The sequence below is a fragment of the Photinus pyralis genome, unplaced genomic scaffold (genome assembly GCF_008802855.1).
Source record: "Photinus pyralis isolate 1611_PpyrPB1 unplaced genomic scaffold, Ppyr1.3 Ppyr1.4_LG4, whole genome shotgun sequence".
NCBI lineage: Eukaryota > Metazoa > Arthropoda > Insecta > Coleoptera > Lampyridae > Photinus > Photinus pyralis.
The window spans coordinates 31,310,422-31,330,096 of record NW_022170511.1 but is presented as its reverse complement, the minus strand read 5'-3'; the positions used below and the strand labels follow the sequence as shown (position 1 = coordinate 31,330,096).

Sequence of the window (19,675 nt, the reverse complement as noted above, 5' to 3'; positions counted from 1 at the left end):
TTAATTGTGATCTATCATTTGTATCTGTCTAGTGTTTTGGGTCAATGGTAATTTATACTACACGTTTTTGCACTCCATAAAGTTATGGATTGCCTCTAAAATATTAATCAATTTGGCGTTGTACTGCGATATTACGTAAACATGCATCAAATTAATCGTGGAATTCGTGACTTTGCTTCTGAATGGCAAACTAAAAGGGAGCCCTTGTGAGACACGTAAAACGCATTATCTTTCTACTTCTCATTTTCAATTCAATCTAGCTTCAAGAACTACGTTATTTACATCGTTTAAATTGCGAAAGATAAATATATTTCTGTAATGAAACACTCGTACATACAGCTCCTTTCAGTAAATCAGAATTTCTTCCTTTAGAGGTAGGAAGAGATATCTAATTAACTTTCAGTTAACTGAAAGTTAATTAGGGCATCCAATGAGCATGCAATTAGTCACCAGACCAGGTGTACCGTGATTTAGTTTGATATTTGAATAATTTTCTTCAAGTGACATGGACTAGATCGAGGACTGATGAACAACGATAAACTTGTGTACACGATTTCAGTAGATATCGGTGTTGAATAGTTAACAAACATACATTTTTGAATTCATTACCGTTATACCGATTGTGGGAATGGAAATGTTGAGCAGTAAAGCTAAAAATAAGCAGTGTATATTTACTGCATAATTTTTAAATGCACACCGAAGTGTAAGAACAGTTTCACATATATTTGCATATACTTATTTAACAATAAGTTAATGAATTTGTTGAAAAATAAATAAATAAATTACGCAACAGTATATACTAGCATAGTGTTTCTATTCTTTACACTAAGATACTAGTAAGCTTTGCTGACCAAACTACTATACAACGGAAGTATTTCGAAGATTTAGACTGCTACCTCCAAAATGTTAGAATGAAATATGTTTATTTCAAAAATTAAGTGTATACATGCGGTAAATCGTGTATTGCCCTGTTTCGTTGCTTGCCAGTTTTATTGGCTGTTTAAGTTTTTCGAAAATTAAGTGAGATTTCCTTTTAAATAGGATAGACGCGGAAAAGAAAACGCTTTTTTGCTAAGTTCGAGACCGGAGTGCCGTTCCTTTATTAGAGCATTTTTGCCAGTTCCGAGGCCGGAGTGCTCTCCGTCCGTAGCAGTATGTTTTTGGTCGTATACAGTTTTCGATCCGGCTTGTTAGAAGAATTCCGCTCCTTTCGTGACCGACTACGTTTTTGGTTTGAAGAAAAACGATATTCAAGTTCGAGTTTTGTTAAGAGTTTGCAGGCCGGCCTGGATTCCGTTTGTGCTAATTTTTGAAAGAAGTTTCTGCAAGTTTCATTTTGTCGAAGCGTTTAAGGCGGCGGTTTCAAGTTTTGGATAGACATGGTTGAACCTGAGCCCCTTCCATACCAACTGTCTATCCACGTGCTTGTACAATGAACCTTTTTTTAGCCTTTTTCAATATGGATTCTAGTAATGAAGTACCCATTTTTGATGAAGAGCAAATCTGATTGGCGGGACTACCCCGAAATGGACGAGCTTAAGGCGCTACTACCCACGCTCCGAATTCTGCTGAATTGCATCTTTCAAATAGGTACGACAAACTAGCTTTACAACAAAACCTTACTGAGATAAGATGGCTCCTGCGAATTTCTGGATCCGAAAACTTCCTAAAGCTATTAAGAGGACAAATCTCTATAGAAATCAAATGATTTTTGCAATTCCTCCAGCCATACAATTTACTAGAAAATTCCACTCCTTAATTTTGACACCCTGTGACGTTCTATGATAAGTAATGCTTACACTGTTCGAAGCTTACATTTTTACTATACGGTTCTTCAGACCTGTTGAGGCCAATATCTGCTTTTGAGCTCAGTTTAAACAAAATATTGTTAAAACTTGCATTTGATGATATGCGCTCCTCAGTAATGTCTCTTGAGGCAAATATCTCCCTTGAAGATTAAAAGAAAAAGAAAATCCCGCATCGCGAAATAAACGATTCCAAAATCTCGGCAAATAAGCCACCCTGTATGGTAAATAAAATTAACGGACGAACTTTCGAATGCCATTTTTCTAATAAAAAATGTGTTAATAAAACCAGTTACTCTGCAGGGATCTTCTTTTGTATCAAATGCAAAAAAAAATGTTTGCTCTAATATAATATGTACTCGTAATGTGAGGTAAGGGTAAAAATTCTATCTGTCTGTCTGTCTATGGGCATTGCCAAACCACAATGACCTTAGAATAAGAAGATCAGCTATAAACAATTAATAAATAGTATAATTAATATTAAATCAAATCTGGTGTAACAGAGAGTAGTATTTAAACGTTTCTTTCTGACAAAAAATAAACATCCACTTATCTCTCTTCTTAATGAAATTTAGTTTAAGGGATATTGCGGGGTTTACTATCGAAATACCATCAAATTTAAACGAATTTAAAGGTCTTACGGCCTTTTTATTGGACTAAAGTAGACTAGCAACCCCGACAATAAAGTGGATACTTACAGAAAAAACAACGCAAAATTCATTCAATGAAAACTGAGCACAGCTTACATAGTAATAAAATTAAAAGCTTATATTTATTAAGGAACACGAGTATTCTGCGTTAGGGTGTGCAATGCGACGTTTCTTAGATCCTTTTTAAGAACCTGTAAAAAGATATTCCGTGGATTTTGCTTTTAGAAATAATATATGCCGAGGGCTCGAAGAAAATGTAGACATTTATTTTTCATTTGGTAGACACTTATATGGATTTTACTAAAACTTTATGAATTTTTTGTGCCGCACTTACAAGAATGGTATCCAAAGTACACCAAAGAGAACCACTTTTGCAGAAAACCTATTCTCATTTCGTGATAAACACTATAGTTGTGCAATAAATATTCTAAATTGTTATTACAGTTTGCCGAAAAGGGAACGCGTTTCAGAAGCTCAATATTGCGAGATACAAATTAGATAGAAGTTGGCAAGAGAGTAAAGCATTTTTCGCAATTTGAAATAATAACATTCGGCACAGTACGTACATTTTTATTAAAATGAAATATGTATCATTTTGAATTGAAGTAGGTATGTTAAACGAATTTATTTAGGTTAATGAAAATCTAGAGGTTAGTAAAGTTCCCAAGGAGTGCATTTATTTAAAATAGCGCAACGTGTAGTATCAAAGACGTAATAAAAAATTGTACAAATAAAGATAAGCTTCAGTAACCTCGTAACTCGGACCTGTGGCCATCTAGATAGTGAAAAATAAATCGAGGGCACACCAATTACACAGTTGCACGCTTTTTCATTACCCTACTTACGTGAAACCATTATAATAGTAAAACTGAAAGAACCTCTCTTGTAATTTTGTAAAAATAATATTCATTGTCCAGGAAATTAGTTTCTTTATATTCTCATCTACGGAGATCAATTATGTTTGTTGTTAATAACTATTTCATTTGGGTAAACCCAAAAGCCTCCCCTTACCGCGCTCAAGATTCATTAAATTACCTTTTGGTTGCTGCGTAAACTTTGGCGAGTTTTAGATGCTCGTAAATGGCGGTAATGAATTTTCATTGTATAATTAAAGCAATCGGTAAGCCAAAATTAAAGTTTGTACTATGGTGTAATTGGACGCTTTTACCTTGTATTCTTTGATAATGATTACGGTAATGTTGACCATTTGCACCCGCGTATAAATTAGCATAAAATGAATAAAAGTTTTACTGGAGCGGCCCAGAAAATTATTTTAGTGTGTAAGTCAATAATGAGTGAATGAATAAATTCTGTCACCAACTGGAATATACCTATTAATATGGCACTTCACTCTAGAGCTAGACTATTTACTTGGCACAGATTATATAAGAAATACGTACAAAGACTCTCTTCTAATCTAATGCCTATTTATAATCCACAAACTCTATTACAAGAGTAATGATAAGTTCCTCAAACATAAAATAATTTGATTTCCACCTCACACAAAAATGAGTCGAAATTTCAAATATACCTTACCTATTTATATTTTCTAGTTTGTGTTTGCCGACTACAGAAACCCAACATTGTTTGTTCAGACGTTATAGACAAACGGGTAATTTGAGTCGAGTACGTAACATTTAGTGGCGACCGTGACAGGACTCTGTGTTGTTGATTTACATGATTTCTGTCACTTTACCGTATAAACTGGCCGTTTTAAACTGAAGACCTTCGCCTATAGGTAGTGATTTATAAATACCTATAAGATGGAAGTTGGAACAATTAAAAAAAGTAGGAAAGTTTCGCGATCTGTTTTCACTAAAATAGGTAACGGTTAATTATAAATAAAGGCGACATGAATGAGATAAGTGTACAATATTAACTATTGAGCAATAAAATGGAGGGCTTGCTGAAGAAATCTACCCGTTATTTCTTGAGGATGAAGGGGCCACCGAAGCAGATTTGATAGCTGAACAGGAGCAGTGTGACGGGTACCAAAAGAGACATTCCACTTTGAAACTAGAATATAATGGATACCTGAACACGATGATAAATATGACGTCGTGGATCTTCGTCAGCTTCATATTGTATAGGACTATACGTGCAATTCTGCGGAGACAGGCGGATCTTCGTCGTACTAAGAGATTAAGGTTAAACAACCAAATGCAGTTCCTGAAAATCAAGTTGGATTCAAGAAAGGAGGAAACAAAGAATATACACTTGATTCCTCCGACCGCTACAGGTTTAGTCAATGCTTTTGTAAGAACTGAGGTATATTTTACGCTCCACATTTCACCCTAAAAAAACGGACAGAAATTTTATCCGCAAAAAAGGCGTGCTTTCGTTGCTTACAATACGGTCATCAATCACGACACTGCCGAGTCCAAATAATATGTTTAATTTGCGGTAAATCGCATGTAACATGAATGTATCCCGAGCCTAGAGCTAATAAAACTTTAAAAGAAGATGGATCTTCCCAATAAATTTTCCACGAATATGATGTCCTGTACAATGGGACAGAGAGTCATGTCTGGTTGCAAATCTTGAAAATCATAATAAGCCAACTTGATCGGTTATATCTTAAAACCACATTGTCTGTTTGGAGAATCTATATCTGAAATGAACAACGAAGCCATCAGATTGAGTTTTGGACAATATATTTGATAGCGTTAGCATAGTACCCTCAAACGTGGTTATAGTATGAAATTCAAAACGTTTCTATAGAGGAAATGATTGCTGTAGAAAAATATTATGAAGGTGACAAGAATTGACTTGCGATGTGTCGCATTTTGAGAGAGAACTTCAAGATTTCACACCCGCAGACCGTCCATCCTTGAAAACAAACGAAATTATCTTAAGGATTTTATAGGCGAAAACAAAACTGATTCAGTTTATCTACACTTCCATTTATTCTGCGGCAAAGCTCCCTTCAAATGATAATATGCAAGTATTAAATTAAGAAATGATATGCTTCACAAGTATTAGTACAAATCAAAAACGATGGTAAGATTTATTGGTTTAGTGATCATTGAGTTTACACAATTCAGGCTTTCGGGAATAAATTGCTCTGAACTTAATTTATTTCATTAATCAATTTATTTAACTTTGTAGCTTTATTTCCCCACTTTAAGGATCACAGTTCGACTAATTCTGGTCGCAATACAATTCGTGACTTGCGATATCCAATAACATGGAAACGGAGTGTAACGATTGAGATAATAATAAAAAAATTCATTTTAAGCTTATTAAACGGCACATCTTTCTTATTTCGCTTTTCTTAAGCATAATTGGGATGTAAATGTTTAGTGCAAGCTTAAAGTTTTATAATTTTGTTCTGGTTTTATTAACCAATAAACGATATTAGGTTGGTTTTTTACAACGTCAACGACTTTATAGTAATTAGTGTATAATATTATGTTGAATGCGCAAGGAAATAAAAAGGTGGACAGTTCAGACAGATATAGAGGTCAATATGAAAGGTCCAATTGTTCTGCTATAGAGTGGACTTCTCGAAAACTAGCATCCTTGTTACATACTAATATGTATTTTTTGTTCTCAACGTTCCGTATAAATTTATTATTTATTAATATTTATTTTTTGTTTCTCAACGTTCCGTAATAATTTGTCATCAATCAAATATTGTGAGGCAACGGAAGTGTTATAATGGAAGCAGAAGCGGAAACAGAAAACAAAGTATTTTTTGCAGAAGCGGAGATGTATTATAACCTCGATTATAACTATGACAAAAACTGGAATAATTAGTCATAAAATAGAAAAACATTAAACAATGAATACATATTTAACGAACGGAAATCCTTTAAGTATATTTTAGCATATTTTAAAAGAAAATAAAATTTTTGAAAAAATCCTGAAAGTATAACTTTTCAGAATTAAAATTAAAGCGCATGACTCAATAAACAAAAGAAAAATAACTTTCGAAAACTAACCAAAACGAATAGAAATCGATCCAAATTCCATTTTCTCACACAATTTTTATTTAAATTTTTCTTACGGTTACTACGTGTACTAAAACTCTAATTCCTATATCGTGACTACGTTTATTTCCTAATGTACCAGTATTTAAACCCCGCAATGACAATAAAAATGTCAATTTTATAAAAAGAACCTTATAGTCAACAAACATTGAACTCATTTATAGGAATATTACCGTTTAAATTCCCAAAATAATTACGAAAAGAAAAAAAATTCCTTCTAAATGTGTTAAAACATAATTATTTTCTGATTATTTTCAATAAAATTTAATGCAATTTCTTAAAGAGAACTGATAGGTAGTTATTTTTATACAAATAAAAAAATTTTACGTTACCTTAATTACCTATAGGGGTTTCTGGAATTGATGGTTTTCCTATGGTACAAAACAATACGGCTTTTCTGCCTTATAGCTAGACAATATAAATTGAAACCTGGATATCCAGAAGAAGTTCTGTTTCTGGATATTTTCTACAACTACTTTTTCGCATACAAATGATCGAGCGATAAACGCGCAGTTTAGGTACATGACATTTTGCATCCTTAATAAAATAAAAATTAATGCCGCAACCTTTTGATTAATGAAGTTTTTCTTTTTAATTATGCATTTATAGCATCTACTATCAACCAACTTTCCACTTTCGCAAGATGAGTTATTATTAACGCACTGTATGGCTAAAAAGTTCAAATCTACACGAGGGATTAATTTGTGTCCTTTCTACATACGAAATCTACCACACCCTGGTTTCATCGAAAGAGTTTTATTTTCGCCGAATTTTCAAAAAAGTCTTCGAAGGAAAATGTACAAATTAAGGGAAAATTGAAAAAAAATTAAAATATCGTTAGGGAAATTAATTTAGGGTTTATGGCACTTTGACTGTCATACCTATTTTAAACAATACCTACATTATTGTAAATTGAAACAAAAACAAATTAAAAGCGCAAAACAAAGAATTCTGTTAGAAAGCTTAAGCTACTTAAGTATCTTTCAAGGATTACCTAATTAATTAAAAGAAATGAAGTTGATATCGATTAGATTACGGGACTTCTGTTTTTAACTTGCAATAATTAGCATCATTTGATCTTTCAAGCCCTTCTTTTTTTCCTAATCGCACTTTAAAATTACATTGTATTAAATACCGAAATTTCATTAAGCACAAACGATTTTATCAAAATCGGATTCACGTTATCGAAAAATGAAATTTAGTGACATTTTATACAGTTGATTTGTATTATAAACCATTTGAAGCAAAAGTAAGGGAATCAAGATCACTGTAATGCGTATGTAACCCCAAAAAGCAAGAAAAATGACCATCTGGGAGGCTGGCGTAGGCACCTCGAAGTCATGTGTACAGCCGATCTAACCCTCTCACTATTTTATAATGAACAACAGTGCATAAAATCAATAGGAATATAATGATTTTTAATAACTTATGGCCTCTTTCACCTTCCGGGAAATTCGCCATCAAGCAAATCTGCATGCTCTAAAATACGCGCCACGACGATTGTCTCCCAGGAAAGCTCGCCCCGTAAAATTCGCTAACGAGAGCTTGCCCCGGCAATCGTAACACTAAAAAATATCTCTGTCCTTTCGGAAACCTTCTTCAAAGAAAATTGGAATAATTCTCCTTTCTGATTTCGTTCTATTTCCGAAAGAAGTCTGAAACAAGACAAATATTTCGGAGACATTTTTTGTTGTATATATTTTACAGTGGTATTCTGAAATATCAAATTTTAGCAAAACTCAGACATCAAATTATATTATATCTCAAGGATGTACTCTATAGGTGAAAAACAACTTTTGAAGCTCCAATTTAAGGAAGAAATGACAGTATTGAAAGACAATTTTCTCATATACCTGTAAGCCTGTAACTACTTTCATTTTATTACGCAGTAAAGTTTTTTCCCAAGTCAGAGATCTTTCTTTGAAATGAAGTACAAGAATAATACCTACACAAATGTTAAACTCCGTAAGTATAAGTCGCGTATCTTTCAAAAACGACGGTACGATTTGTTCATAATTGAATTTTGTCGATTTCATTGAGATCTGAATGGTTTCACGTCTAAAGAAAATTACATTTACCAGCGCAGGTAATGTAACATTTTCACTTTGTTGCCTTACTGTGAACTAATTCTGGACGCAATCGTAAAGCTAAAAACACATAATAATAAATTTCATTTAAAACTTATTAAACAGAGCTTAAGAATAATTAGGAATAACGTTTAAATTTCATTTTAAACTGTGCAAGCAACAGCAAACTGTAAGTGCCTTACTTTACGGCAAAAAATTATAAGAAGTAATGTAGACTTTTCGTGAAATGCGCCCAGGCATTACAGAGTTTCAAAAAGTTATAGAGATGGTTCTCCTATCTATATTTAAGCCATATATTTAAGGACCTGCAGCGGCTGCAGCATAAGAACTTTGGCTATAAGTAACCAGACTGACGCTATAATAGTTTTTCCACGAAAATTTGATCGTGATAGTATGTGCCGTTTTCGAGATACGATAGGGGGGTGACTATTTCAACCCCTTGGACGGCAGTGCATCTAGGTATTTTTGTTGATTATTTATTCTCGAACTATCATTAGCCATCCACGAAAATTTGGTCGTGATAGAATGTGCCGTTTTCGAGATACGATAGGGGGGTGACTATTTCAACCCCTTGGACGGCAGTGCATCTAGGTATTTTTGTTGATTATTTATTCTCGAACTATCATTAGCCATCCACGAAAATTTGATCGTGATAGTATGTGCCGTTTTCGAGATACGATAAGAGCGGCAAGGTCTATTTTCGTTTCGGGTGTGTTCGGAAATTTTGGCCGCCAGTATTGGCCGCTCTTTTCACACCGGTTTGTTTCACGGCCTCCGGAGTTTCTAATCCTGATCCCTCTCAGTACAGGGATTTAGTTTTTGGTGATAGAAAAAAGTTACACGAGGCCAAATCGGGAGGTGTTACCGAACAAAAACTTTGTTTTAACCCCGACCCTCAAAAATTAGGCGAAAGGCGCTGGCACGATGTTATTTAACAATTGACTCACAAGAAACCGCGTATTCTAGAGCTCCGTGAAAATAGCAGAAAATCACCACCTCTAAAAACGCCGAACATATCCGAATTACCATAGGCGTGCGGAATAACACAACTAATGGTATTTCACATGCTAACACTCAGAACACTCAGATTCATACTTAGCACACCGGGAAACAACGGTCTAATTGACTTGCAATGGGATTCGCGGGGTGTAAACAACCCTTCACTGAGCGAGATTGGTAGGTACCACTAAACCTCAGCGAGGCGAATATCTGGATCGAATGTGTCATTCTCATTAGGGGGATTGCCATAAATGTTATCTAAGACAAAGAAGTCGAATTCCAATATTGGACGAATTTCCGACGTAACCGTTGACGACGATTCAGGTGCGATATGTCTCGCGATGTGATGAGCAATACCTTATCTCGAATTTCTAGCACAATTGTACCCAAAAGTACTGGAGAACGACCCCAATTGGCAGCTATAAATGTAGATGAACGACTAATACATGAAGTCAACTGACTCAAAAAGGAGCCCGAAGCGACAGGTTGAACGATTGGATTAGAAGGCCGGGGCGAAAAATGTAACAAAGTATGATCCTTGGCATCAGAAGTTCGGCACTTCCGATTTGACAAGCATTTTACCACAATATGTCTAGGAGCCAAACAATTGAGGCGCAATCGATGGCGCTTGACGATTTCGAAGCACTCTTGCGGACGTTTTCCCTTGCAGGTAGGGCAAGCGAATATATATTGCATATGCACTTGTGAAATGATCCGAACGAGGATCCGACGAAGTACTAACCAAGGTGGTTTTAGCGAAAGCCCTAAAGAATATCACAATTCAATTTACGAAGCGATATTCTTTGCAAGTGATCTACAAAGGGTTTAGTTTCAGTGGTTTGAATCGAATTGCGATCATTCGAACTTGATAGCGAACATACATGAAACAATTCCGCGAACGCCATCACCATCCGCAACCCTTTCATCGTACCTAGATTCTTCGTGAGTGAACAATTTAACCACCACCGTTCGTCTTCGCCACTTGGCCGTTAAAACAACAAGTAAGTTTCTTTTTAGCGCATTTTTGCAAATTTATTTGTAAAAAGTAGCTTTTAATCTCACTTTGGCTGGCTGGCTGGCTGGCTGGCTGGCTGGCTGGCTGGCTGGCTGGCAGCAAATGTGGGCGCGTAGAAGAACTCTTGTAGAAAGGCAACGGGCGTACGTGTATCTACAGGACCGTGAAATTTGTCAACCTTAGGGACATGGCTACATGATGTGGGGTTGGCGACATCTGGGCGTCATCCTCGAGCGTAGTATACTAACGTGAAGGTTTTTAATTTTTTTTGCTATCTTCTACTACAGTTTTGGTCCGATTCTTTTCAAATTGGTGTCGTCGGAAAGATATTGTAAACGCGCACAACTCCTGCGTGGCGGAATTTTGTTTTTTGTCCTAGGGGCGAAATTAACGACCTTTTGCGAGGCGCGCGCGCGTCTTCGAGAAGTAGTCAACTTCGGGCGCTTTTTACCTTCCGTTGCGAACTCACGCGGTTTAACGTTTCGTAAATCTCGAATCGCTGTCTCTCTTTCTCGTGTCGCCAATAGAAGTGAATTGCGAGTGAACGGGACGTCGGAAGTGGGTACCGTCAAAATGGAATGTGGTAGCCCGCGACACGATCTCACTGATGGTGGAGTCAAATCTTCAATCGCGAATTGCGGGTGAACGGGACGTCGGAAGGGGGTACCGTCAAAGGAAATGTGGTAGCCCCCGACACGATCTTCCTGATGGTGGAGTCAAATCTTAAAACGCGAATTGCGGGTGAACGGGACGTCGGAAGTGGGTACCGTAAAAGGGAATGTGGTAGCCCGCGACACGATCTCACTGATGGTGGAGTCAAATCTTCAATCGCGAATTGAGGGTGAACGGGACGTCGGAAGGGGGTACCGTCAAAGGGAATGTGGTAGCCCCCGACACGATCTTCCTGATGGTGGAGTCAAATCTTCAAACGCGAATTGCGGGTGAACGGGACGTCGGAAGGGGGTACCGTCAAAGGAATGTGGTAGCCCCCGACACGATCTTCCTGATGGTGGAGTCAAGTCGAAAGTGGCTAATAGAAGTCCCTTACGATTCTCAAACGAGGAGTTTGATGAATTTTTCTATTAACTTATCGTCTGATCCTGATCACGCTATTATTGTATGGTATTGAGGCCAACCTTAATTTACAATGAGCCGTTACCAAGAAAGTTAATAGTACATAGTTTGTCATTTGTGATTTCATTTCGTTTGTACATAATAATAATACTTTACTTATGCGTACATTTCTCTTCAACTTCCATCTTTAGAAAAAAGCACGAGAAAAAATGTGCTTTCATCATACAGTCGACTAATCCAGCGCATGACATTTTTAGTATCGATAAATATAAACGTATTAAAAAAAGATTAAATACAAGAAACATCATTTATATTATTAATACTTTACTTACGAGAATTATGAATGTAAATAAAGTGGCTGTACATCCTCCAGTTGTATGTCATAAAATTTTCTAGTATAAATAATTAAACATTTCCAGGCTTAGGAAAGGTACCGCATCAAAAACAATAAAATTAAAAGAGTTTTTTCAGGAAAAGGAAACTTGGCTATGAAATTGACTATGAATCTTGACCACTAAATATGGTTATTATAAAAACGGTACAAAAAGGCAAGTAGGGTGTGATGGCATTATATATCTTAGACAAAAATTTCAAAAAAACTGCATCACAAATGTGGATTCCATCTGCCAATTGTTGTAGTCGCGATCTACAATCGTACATTTAGAAAGCAGCTTTTTGGTGGCTCTTGAATGTCCTCCAATCTCCTTGGAAAATACTTACGAGGAACAAGCCAACGAGAGGCTTTGGGAAATGCTAAAGTTTTTATAAGTAGTAATTAAAAGTCCTTTGAGTGGTATGTATAGGCTACATTTAAAATTTCGAAGTGGCGGTTAGTAGGAGAAGAATATATATATTTTTTTTTGGTACGTTTAGAGTGGACTTGTTATAACTAGACCGCGCGTAACGTAGATTTTACCAGAAACGCCTGTTGTCAAGATAGGATAGGCAACCAATTGTTCATCGCGGGGCAGACGTACGTTCTGCAGCTTGCTTTAGCCATGTTTATTCTAAATTTTAGAAGCAAAAAAAGATAACATATAACTGTTAACTGTTTTAATCGAATTTATTGGTATTTTATTTGAACTAAATTGGTATATAACTGCTTTACTCTAGTCCTAATTTGATTTATATGTGTATTTTGGTGGTGAACACGTATGGGAAAATATACTCTTAAAACTAAAGATGTAAGTAGTAAGATATGATTATTTAGCGGATTTTGATTCAATATATGCCTATCCAAAAACCCAAATGGGCTGTAACTGTTATTTATTTTTCTTAGACTGCTGATAACCATTTTGTTTACAACGCGGTGTGGTGTGGATTGAATGAAAAACCTGAACACATTTTCAGCAATTTGGCAAATTTTTAATGCATATCGCTTGATACGTGCAACAATCCTCCACGATTTTTTCTAGTTAAAAGCTTTGAATGACTCTCTGATGCGAACATCGCATCTGCACATATGGAACATTTAATAGACTTAGCTATTTTTCTTGTAACAAAACCGGAAATATACTTAGTACCAGTAAGTACTTAGTTACGTCTATACCTAATAGGCAAATAGGTATTGCCGTTGTCTTGCTGGTAAAGGATGTGGAATAATATTTCTACGTTATTTTAAGTGAATGGGAAAGTCGAAAACGCTCGGTATTGCATTATTGTTTAACACCTTCGTAGGTACCTTTCTAAAATCGGCTTCATTCCCCGCAAATGCACTATGGTGGGAGTAAATTTTTCTCTTCGAATGGCTCTGATTCATTGGCCCTTTAAACTTTTATCCATTGAAAATCACGAGAATGATTAATGAACGGAACATCTAAAATAACAGCTTATTTCATTATATTGCATAAATCATCCCAGCGATTTTTGCCCCGCGGTGCATTGTGTGTTGCATACTGTGTCGACAACACCTTAGATACGTTAAGCCATTGAATAAAAACACTATAAGAAGCCTAACGCTTATGGAAGAAAGCGCGACAAATCTCACAAATCCCCTTGCACCCGCATTGGTTGTGACCACCGAACTCTCCTTGCGGTAAATAGGAGGAAAGCAAATTCTCATTCTTCTCAGTTCAAGAATCGACTCTATTGACAGTGTTCCCATTATATTCTCAGTTCAAACTCTGTCGCGCTTTATTTCCACGGGGTTAGGCTTCTTATAGTGTTTTTATTCAATGGCNTTCAAGTTTCAAGTTTAGAGTGAGTAATTATATGTTAATTATGCTCCTATAGACATTATCGTTCGAGGGATAGTTATAGAGAAATTGCAAACTCTATTTCTCTTTAAATATGAAACAGAAAAATTTTGTTTTGTTTTGTCTTATTTTCACGGTCCTAGACCCACCTTTAAAAATAAAGCAATTTATCTCAAGGATTTATAGGCGAAAAACGAATTCGTTCAATTTTTCGAATCCCGCTTCAATTTGACGGAGAAATGACAGTAATGAGAAACAATTCTCTCATATTCATATAAATAAATTCATTTTATTTCCTTGCCCAGCTTTTTTCCCATGTGACCACCTTCGCTCCCCAATGCTAAATTCTGGACTGATAATTCGTAATTATTATTCCGGTCACGTGTGTCTATATCAGGAAACCATTTGATTATGTAGGGCCAATAATTTACATCGATTAGATTGAGGTGGCTATTGCAATTGAAAACTTTCGCGCCTAAATTACTACTCAAAGCAGAGGGTAGCTTAATGTTACACATTAAAGCGCTATACTGGTGTATTGTGACATTTTCGTTTAATTAAACAATTTAATGAACATTGGAGCTTTATTGCCTTACTTTAAGGATCTGCAGCATTCCGGTAATCCTGGTCGAAATACAATTTCATCCCTTGGCAAACCGTGAAATTTGCTGTGTAAATAAAAAGACATTTTAATTTTATTTAACGGCGCGCACACGTCGGATACGACAAATAAATGTTTTCATTTCCACTTTCAAGGTTCTAGTTTTACTATGGCACAAAAAAGAGTCCATAATACATTGTCTGCCCTGAGACAATTCTTTCAATTGCAACTACATAATAACGCTGCTTTAGCGCATAAAAATTATACAATTAATTCTCATATCTGCAAATTACCAATTCGACCTTAAATACATCTACGTACAAATATCCTCGTGGCAGAAATGAGAAATGAAATAGAATGGGTACTTCGTATATTAAAGTTAATACCGAAAGTAAAATATCTCTTCAATCGGATTTCCGGGAGACAAAATATACGAAGTGTGCATCCAAGAAGAAAAAGAGGAATAGGATTGGATTCGGGATGTGGAGCGTTAGAAAGAAACGTTCTTCTTCAAGGCGAAAAACTAGAAAACTCATTTATGGTTAATAAAAAGGTAGAGACATAAGCATTATCACAGTAACTGTGATAAAATCATAACAATCCAGGTATGCATCCCGACAAGGGATCATGATGATGACGAAGACGCAGAATGGAATGCCAGTGTGGGAACGGAGGAGGTTACGGGCGAGTGATTGGAAAATACGGACTCGGAGAAAGGAATGAAAGGCGAGATTGAACTGATTTGAGTTTTGCCACACACGTGCTTTGAGAAATATAAAAAAGGCGATACACCTGAAAAGCCTCAAGAAATCATTTTAAGTAACAGATAGATTTTATATTGGTAAAAATGGCTAATGGCCCATCCTGTATATAAGTACTGAGGGTACAAAAAATAGCATTCAAAATTGAAAAAAACAGTCAAAGTAAGTTTTTTTTTAATGAAGTCCTTCTGTTTTTCTAACCGTGACTTATTAATGCACAAAAAATAAGGGGAAGTAATTTATTCCAAAAATTTTGACTAATATTTTTTTATTGTAGGTACACGCGTATGGTTCTTAGTTAATCAATGGAGAAATGAGCTATCACTGTCACCCACTCGGTTTTGAAAAATGTTCACCCAAAATCGTCCTGATAACCTTCATTTTAAAGCCTACTTTCTGTCAGGAAATTTTAGTTTCCATGACACAGGCATCAGAGCAGGCTAAGTTTCCTGCCGCTTGTCACTTTACCGCGGCCGCACCCTCACTTAACCGGCCGCATTTTTGACATTTCCAATTGTCTATAATCACTCCTGTCATCGCTGCCAGATTGACATTAATCAAAAGTTCCATATAAAAATTGAAATTTTCGGGTAAAATTTAATACAAAACTCGTCAGTAAAATGTCATTACCTCACTCAGTAATTAAAGTACTCGGCCCTCGCACTTCAATCTTTCATCGCCGGTAATGTATCATTTTCCTGACTTTTATGTAAATAACTATTACGTCCATGTTATTATGATAGTCCCTCTCATTCTCAGTTGTGTGTTTTTAACAAAGCTTTAGTGACAAGAACGATCGCGAATGTTTTACCACCTAGGTAAGGGTAAAATTAGAATTTTACAGAATTGAATATTTGCCGCAATTATATTAGCGTGAATTGGACAATTATGTACAGTAATATTGTTCAAAGAAACAAAAGAGAATTACACTGTTAATTTATTTCCATTGTCATTCATCTCTAGACACAGAAGGCGAATCACATTTTTTTCCAGTAACTAACCTTAATTTTGTATAAAAATAGAAGCGTCCAGTTTACATTTTTGATATTTCTACGTATTATTAACCTTTGCCTTGGAGAAAAATAAAATTGGACGCAACAGGTTTCCTTCAATTAAATAACATTTGGCTTCGATTCCGCTTTAAAATGTATCTCAAGGCGGTTTTTTGTTAATATTGGATATTGTTCGGCAAAGAACAATGATTACAGAATTGCGTGCGAGGCAACTGGAACGCGTATAGCCTTCTACCCTGCACCTAATTGATATTTAAAAAGGACGTAGATTTGAGTTAGAATGTAATGATGCTATAGGATAAAGAGCCAACTGTATATAAATTTTCCCTGGAGGTCGCAATATAAACATTTGTATATCATGCACTTTATTTTTAAAATAATTTAACAATTACTTGCGTATCCCCACTAAAGCGTCGTTTTGGGAGTTCCAATGCAGGGAAAAGGATACGGGCGTGTCAAATGTATAAAAACTTGGGCCTGCCTACACATTACATACACATTATACAGATTTGATTGAATTTTCGAGCGCCATCTCAGATGATCAAGATCAAGTCTGCTGATTGGCTTAGCAACAGAGTAAGAATTCAATTTGCGTAGTTTGGAATTTTTGTTTATAGCCGTATTGTAATTTGTTTATTTTGTTTATGTAATTGTTAAGAATTTGCGTGTTGTAAGATAAGTACAATCATTTGTGTCATATTTGAAAAGTTTATCTCATATTTTTCTCCGTTCATAGAAAAGGTTTACACTTATCGCTGAAAAGTAATTAATTTTGTAAAAAGATGTTTGTCAGTTTTTGTAATTATTCCAATGCGGAATTAAAGAAACGATAAAGGAGATATTTAAAAAAATGGATTCGACTAGAAGAGAGCTAGTTGAGGAGATGGAAAAACAAACAGCTCAAATTACAGAAGACATACGAAAGATATCCAGACGACGTCAAATAGTTCAGTGGAAAATTCAGCAACAAACCAAGTCGAAGAAATTCACGACCTGAAGCAAGAAGAAATTGCAGAAGTTCAACCGCAAGCAGTCCAAGAGTATCAACAGGAAGTGTAAGTTGTCGAATAAGAGTAAGCGGTTGAAGTGCAAGAGAAAGAAATTCAGGTACAGAAGCATCTTAATAGTTTTGCAAGAGTATTCCCTTGAAATCAAACACATAAAGGGGGAGAATAATTTAATTCCAGATGTTTTCTCAAGAAAGGAAATATGGAGGAAGTGCGATCTGGAGTCTCATTTTATTTGTTTATTAATACCTGTATAAACTCCGTCCGCCTGTCCGAGCGTTTTAGATCTTAGCGCGTAAAACGTTGACTTTTAGGGTGAACGATGGAAAGAAATTTTACGAAATCGTCCCGTATTTAATCAGATACACTCCAACATTCTTATTTGCAAAAAACGTTTAAGAAATCATGTTTTTGTAAGCAAACTGTTGAAGAACCCATTATTGAGACAGAAGGCTCCGCTATGTGAAAATACTTACGCTTGTAGTGGAAGGATAGTTGGGTACAAATTTGGCACTCACCTGAAACAAAAATTTTCATTAGAGAAGTTGTGCCATTAAGGTAGGTGCTGTAAATGGTACAATGAGATGAAGGATTACATTTTAAAAAAATACGGTTGCTATTTGCAAAAAGCCCAAGTGCGAATTCAATGTACATAACGGGCGATCAAAAATGAGTTGCTGTCGAGTCGCCTTTGGAAGTTCAAGTTAAATACGATTTCCCATGTAAATAAAAGTTCCAAAGGTGACTCGACAGCAACTCATTTTTGATCGCACAGTATAATTACCTGAAATTATGTCAAACTCAGATTACATTGTTCTTACCTTACATAATTATATTTCTGTAATGTCCCCACCCGTTCAAAAGTACAAATTTTGATATGTTGGAGGCAGCAAAAAAAACTAGAAACACTAGAAACCACAATCAAAATTCAATGAAGTACAAATCTTATTCTGTTGATGCTAATTGCAGGTGAATTTGTGGTTTGGTCTCTTTTTTTCAGTTTTTGTGACATGAACAGCTACAATATAGTTACAGAGAGTTTACAAAGGAATGTAAAGGTAGCCAGAAGAGTACAAGAAACAAGCGTGAAAGTGTTGTTGAGACATAGTTAATGAGGAACGAGACAAATGGAAAGTGTACGTGAGGGAAGAGGGCGGTCGAAGAATAAGTAGGGGAAGCGCGAGGAAAGCTGGAAGGAGGCGTAAATAATGCTAGCTAGAAGAAGGCGATGTGGAGGAAACTTGATCAAACGAAAGAGTGTGTCGCAAAGGAGATGTAAAGAGATGACATGAAAACGGTATGTAGAGAATGCGAGGGAGGTTTGGATGGGAGGGGGTGTAAAGATGTAGAAGAATGGTAAGGTAGCGTGCATGGCGGAAATGTACCTAGGTAAAAAGGCAAATGTGAGTAAAGTATCATGAAGAAGGAGTTAAAAAAGCCCCAAAGAAGGCGTACGGAAGTTAATAAGATGCACAATAAGTGCCATAGTAGCACGTAAAGAATGTGCGATTAAGATGTCAAGCAGAGAAAAGTACGGAAGGGTGCGAAGCCATGAAGGAAGCGTAAATAAGATTGCAAAACGTGAAGACGATATGAATGAGGCATTAAGGAAATATGAAAAATGCGCGACGGAAGTTGAGAGAAGTGATAACGAGATAGGTAGGGGGCGGAAGACGGAAATGAATGGGAAGTAAGGCGGCTTAGAAGCGACAAGTTGTAGTAAAAAATTGCAGAAACTTGTAAATACACTTGTAGTCTTCTTCTCGCTTCATGGTGAACAGGATAAACCAATAAATTTTTCGCGGAGACACGGTGAAAAAGAAAAGCCAATTTTAAAGAGTCAAATGAGATGACGCTACATTTTTTTTTTAATTTTCCTGTTATTTGAAGCAATTAGCAGCCTTAATTACCCCTTATAATGCTACCTGTATGTAATTAGGTAAGTCATAAGAAGGTTGCTATTGCAAATAAACAGTTTACTTATGTAAATGTTGTAAATGTTACGAATTAGGATAACCTCATTAGACAGTGCTTATGAATAATATTACCTCGCGAAAATACCTCTAATTTAATTTACTGCTTTATTTATCACTTATGTCCTTAAAATCTTTTCATAATAATACATAATGCACTATAGAATGTGAACACATTTTATTTCCGTGACGAAAACCCATTACAATGTTTGAATTAGAGATTTATAAAAACAAACTGTCAACCTTTACTCACAAATTGGCGCACCTCATTTTATTAGACTTCATATAGTCTTCCCAACGCCCAGCATCATGTCAACGTTGAACCTGCTAGATTGTATCAAATTGCCTTTCTAACATTGTCATCCAATCCCGTACAAATAATTACACAATCAGTTAGAAACGCTATCTCTGGGCATACTTCCGCAAAAAACAAGATCGTCTAGCTAGCCCTTACATTGATCACAATTCATTCACAGGGGCGCCGACAAATTATGGAGGGGCCT

General features: G+C 35.9%; 1 protein-coding gene across 1 annotated transcript in view; it reads right to left on the bottom strand.

The window, feature by feature from the left end:
• Positions 1-19,675, bottom strand: part of LOC116167637 (insulin-like receptor) — a 40,924-nt gene that overhangs the window by 9,965 nt on the left and 11,284 nt on the right. The window contains exon 2 of the mRNA XM_031483057.1: positions 17,676-17,717. Coding sequence (XP_031338917.1) covers positions 17,676-17,717 — 42 coding nt within the window. The remainder of the gene's footprint in view (positions 1-17,675; positions 17,718-19,675) is intronic.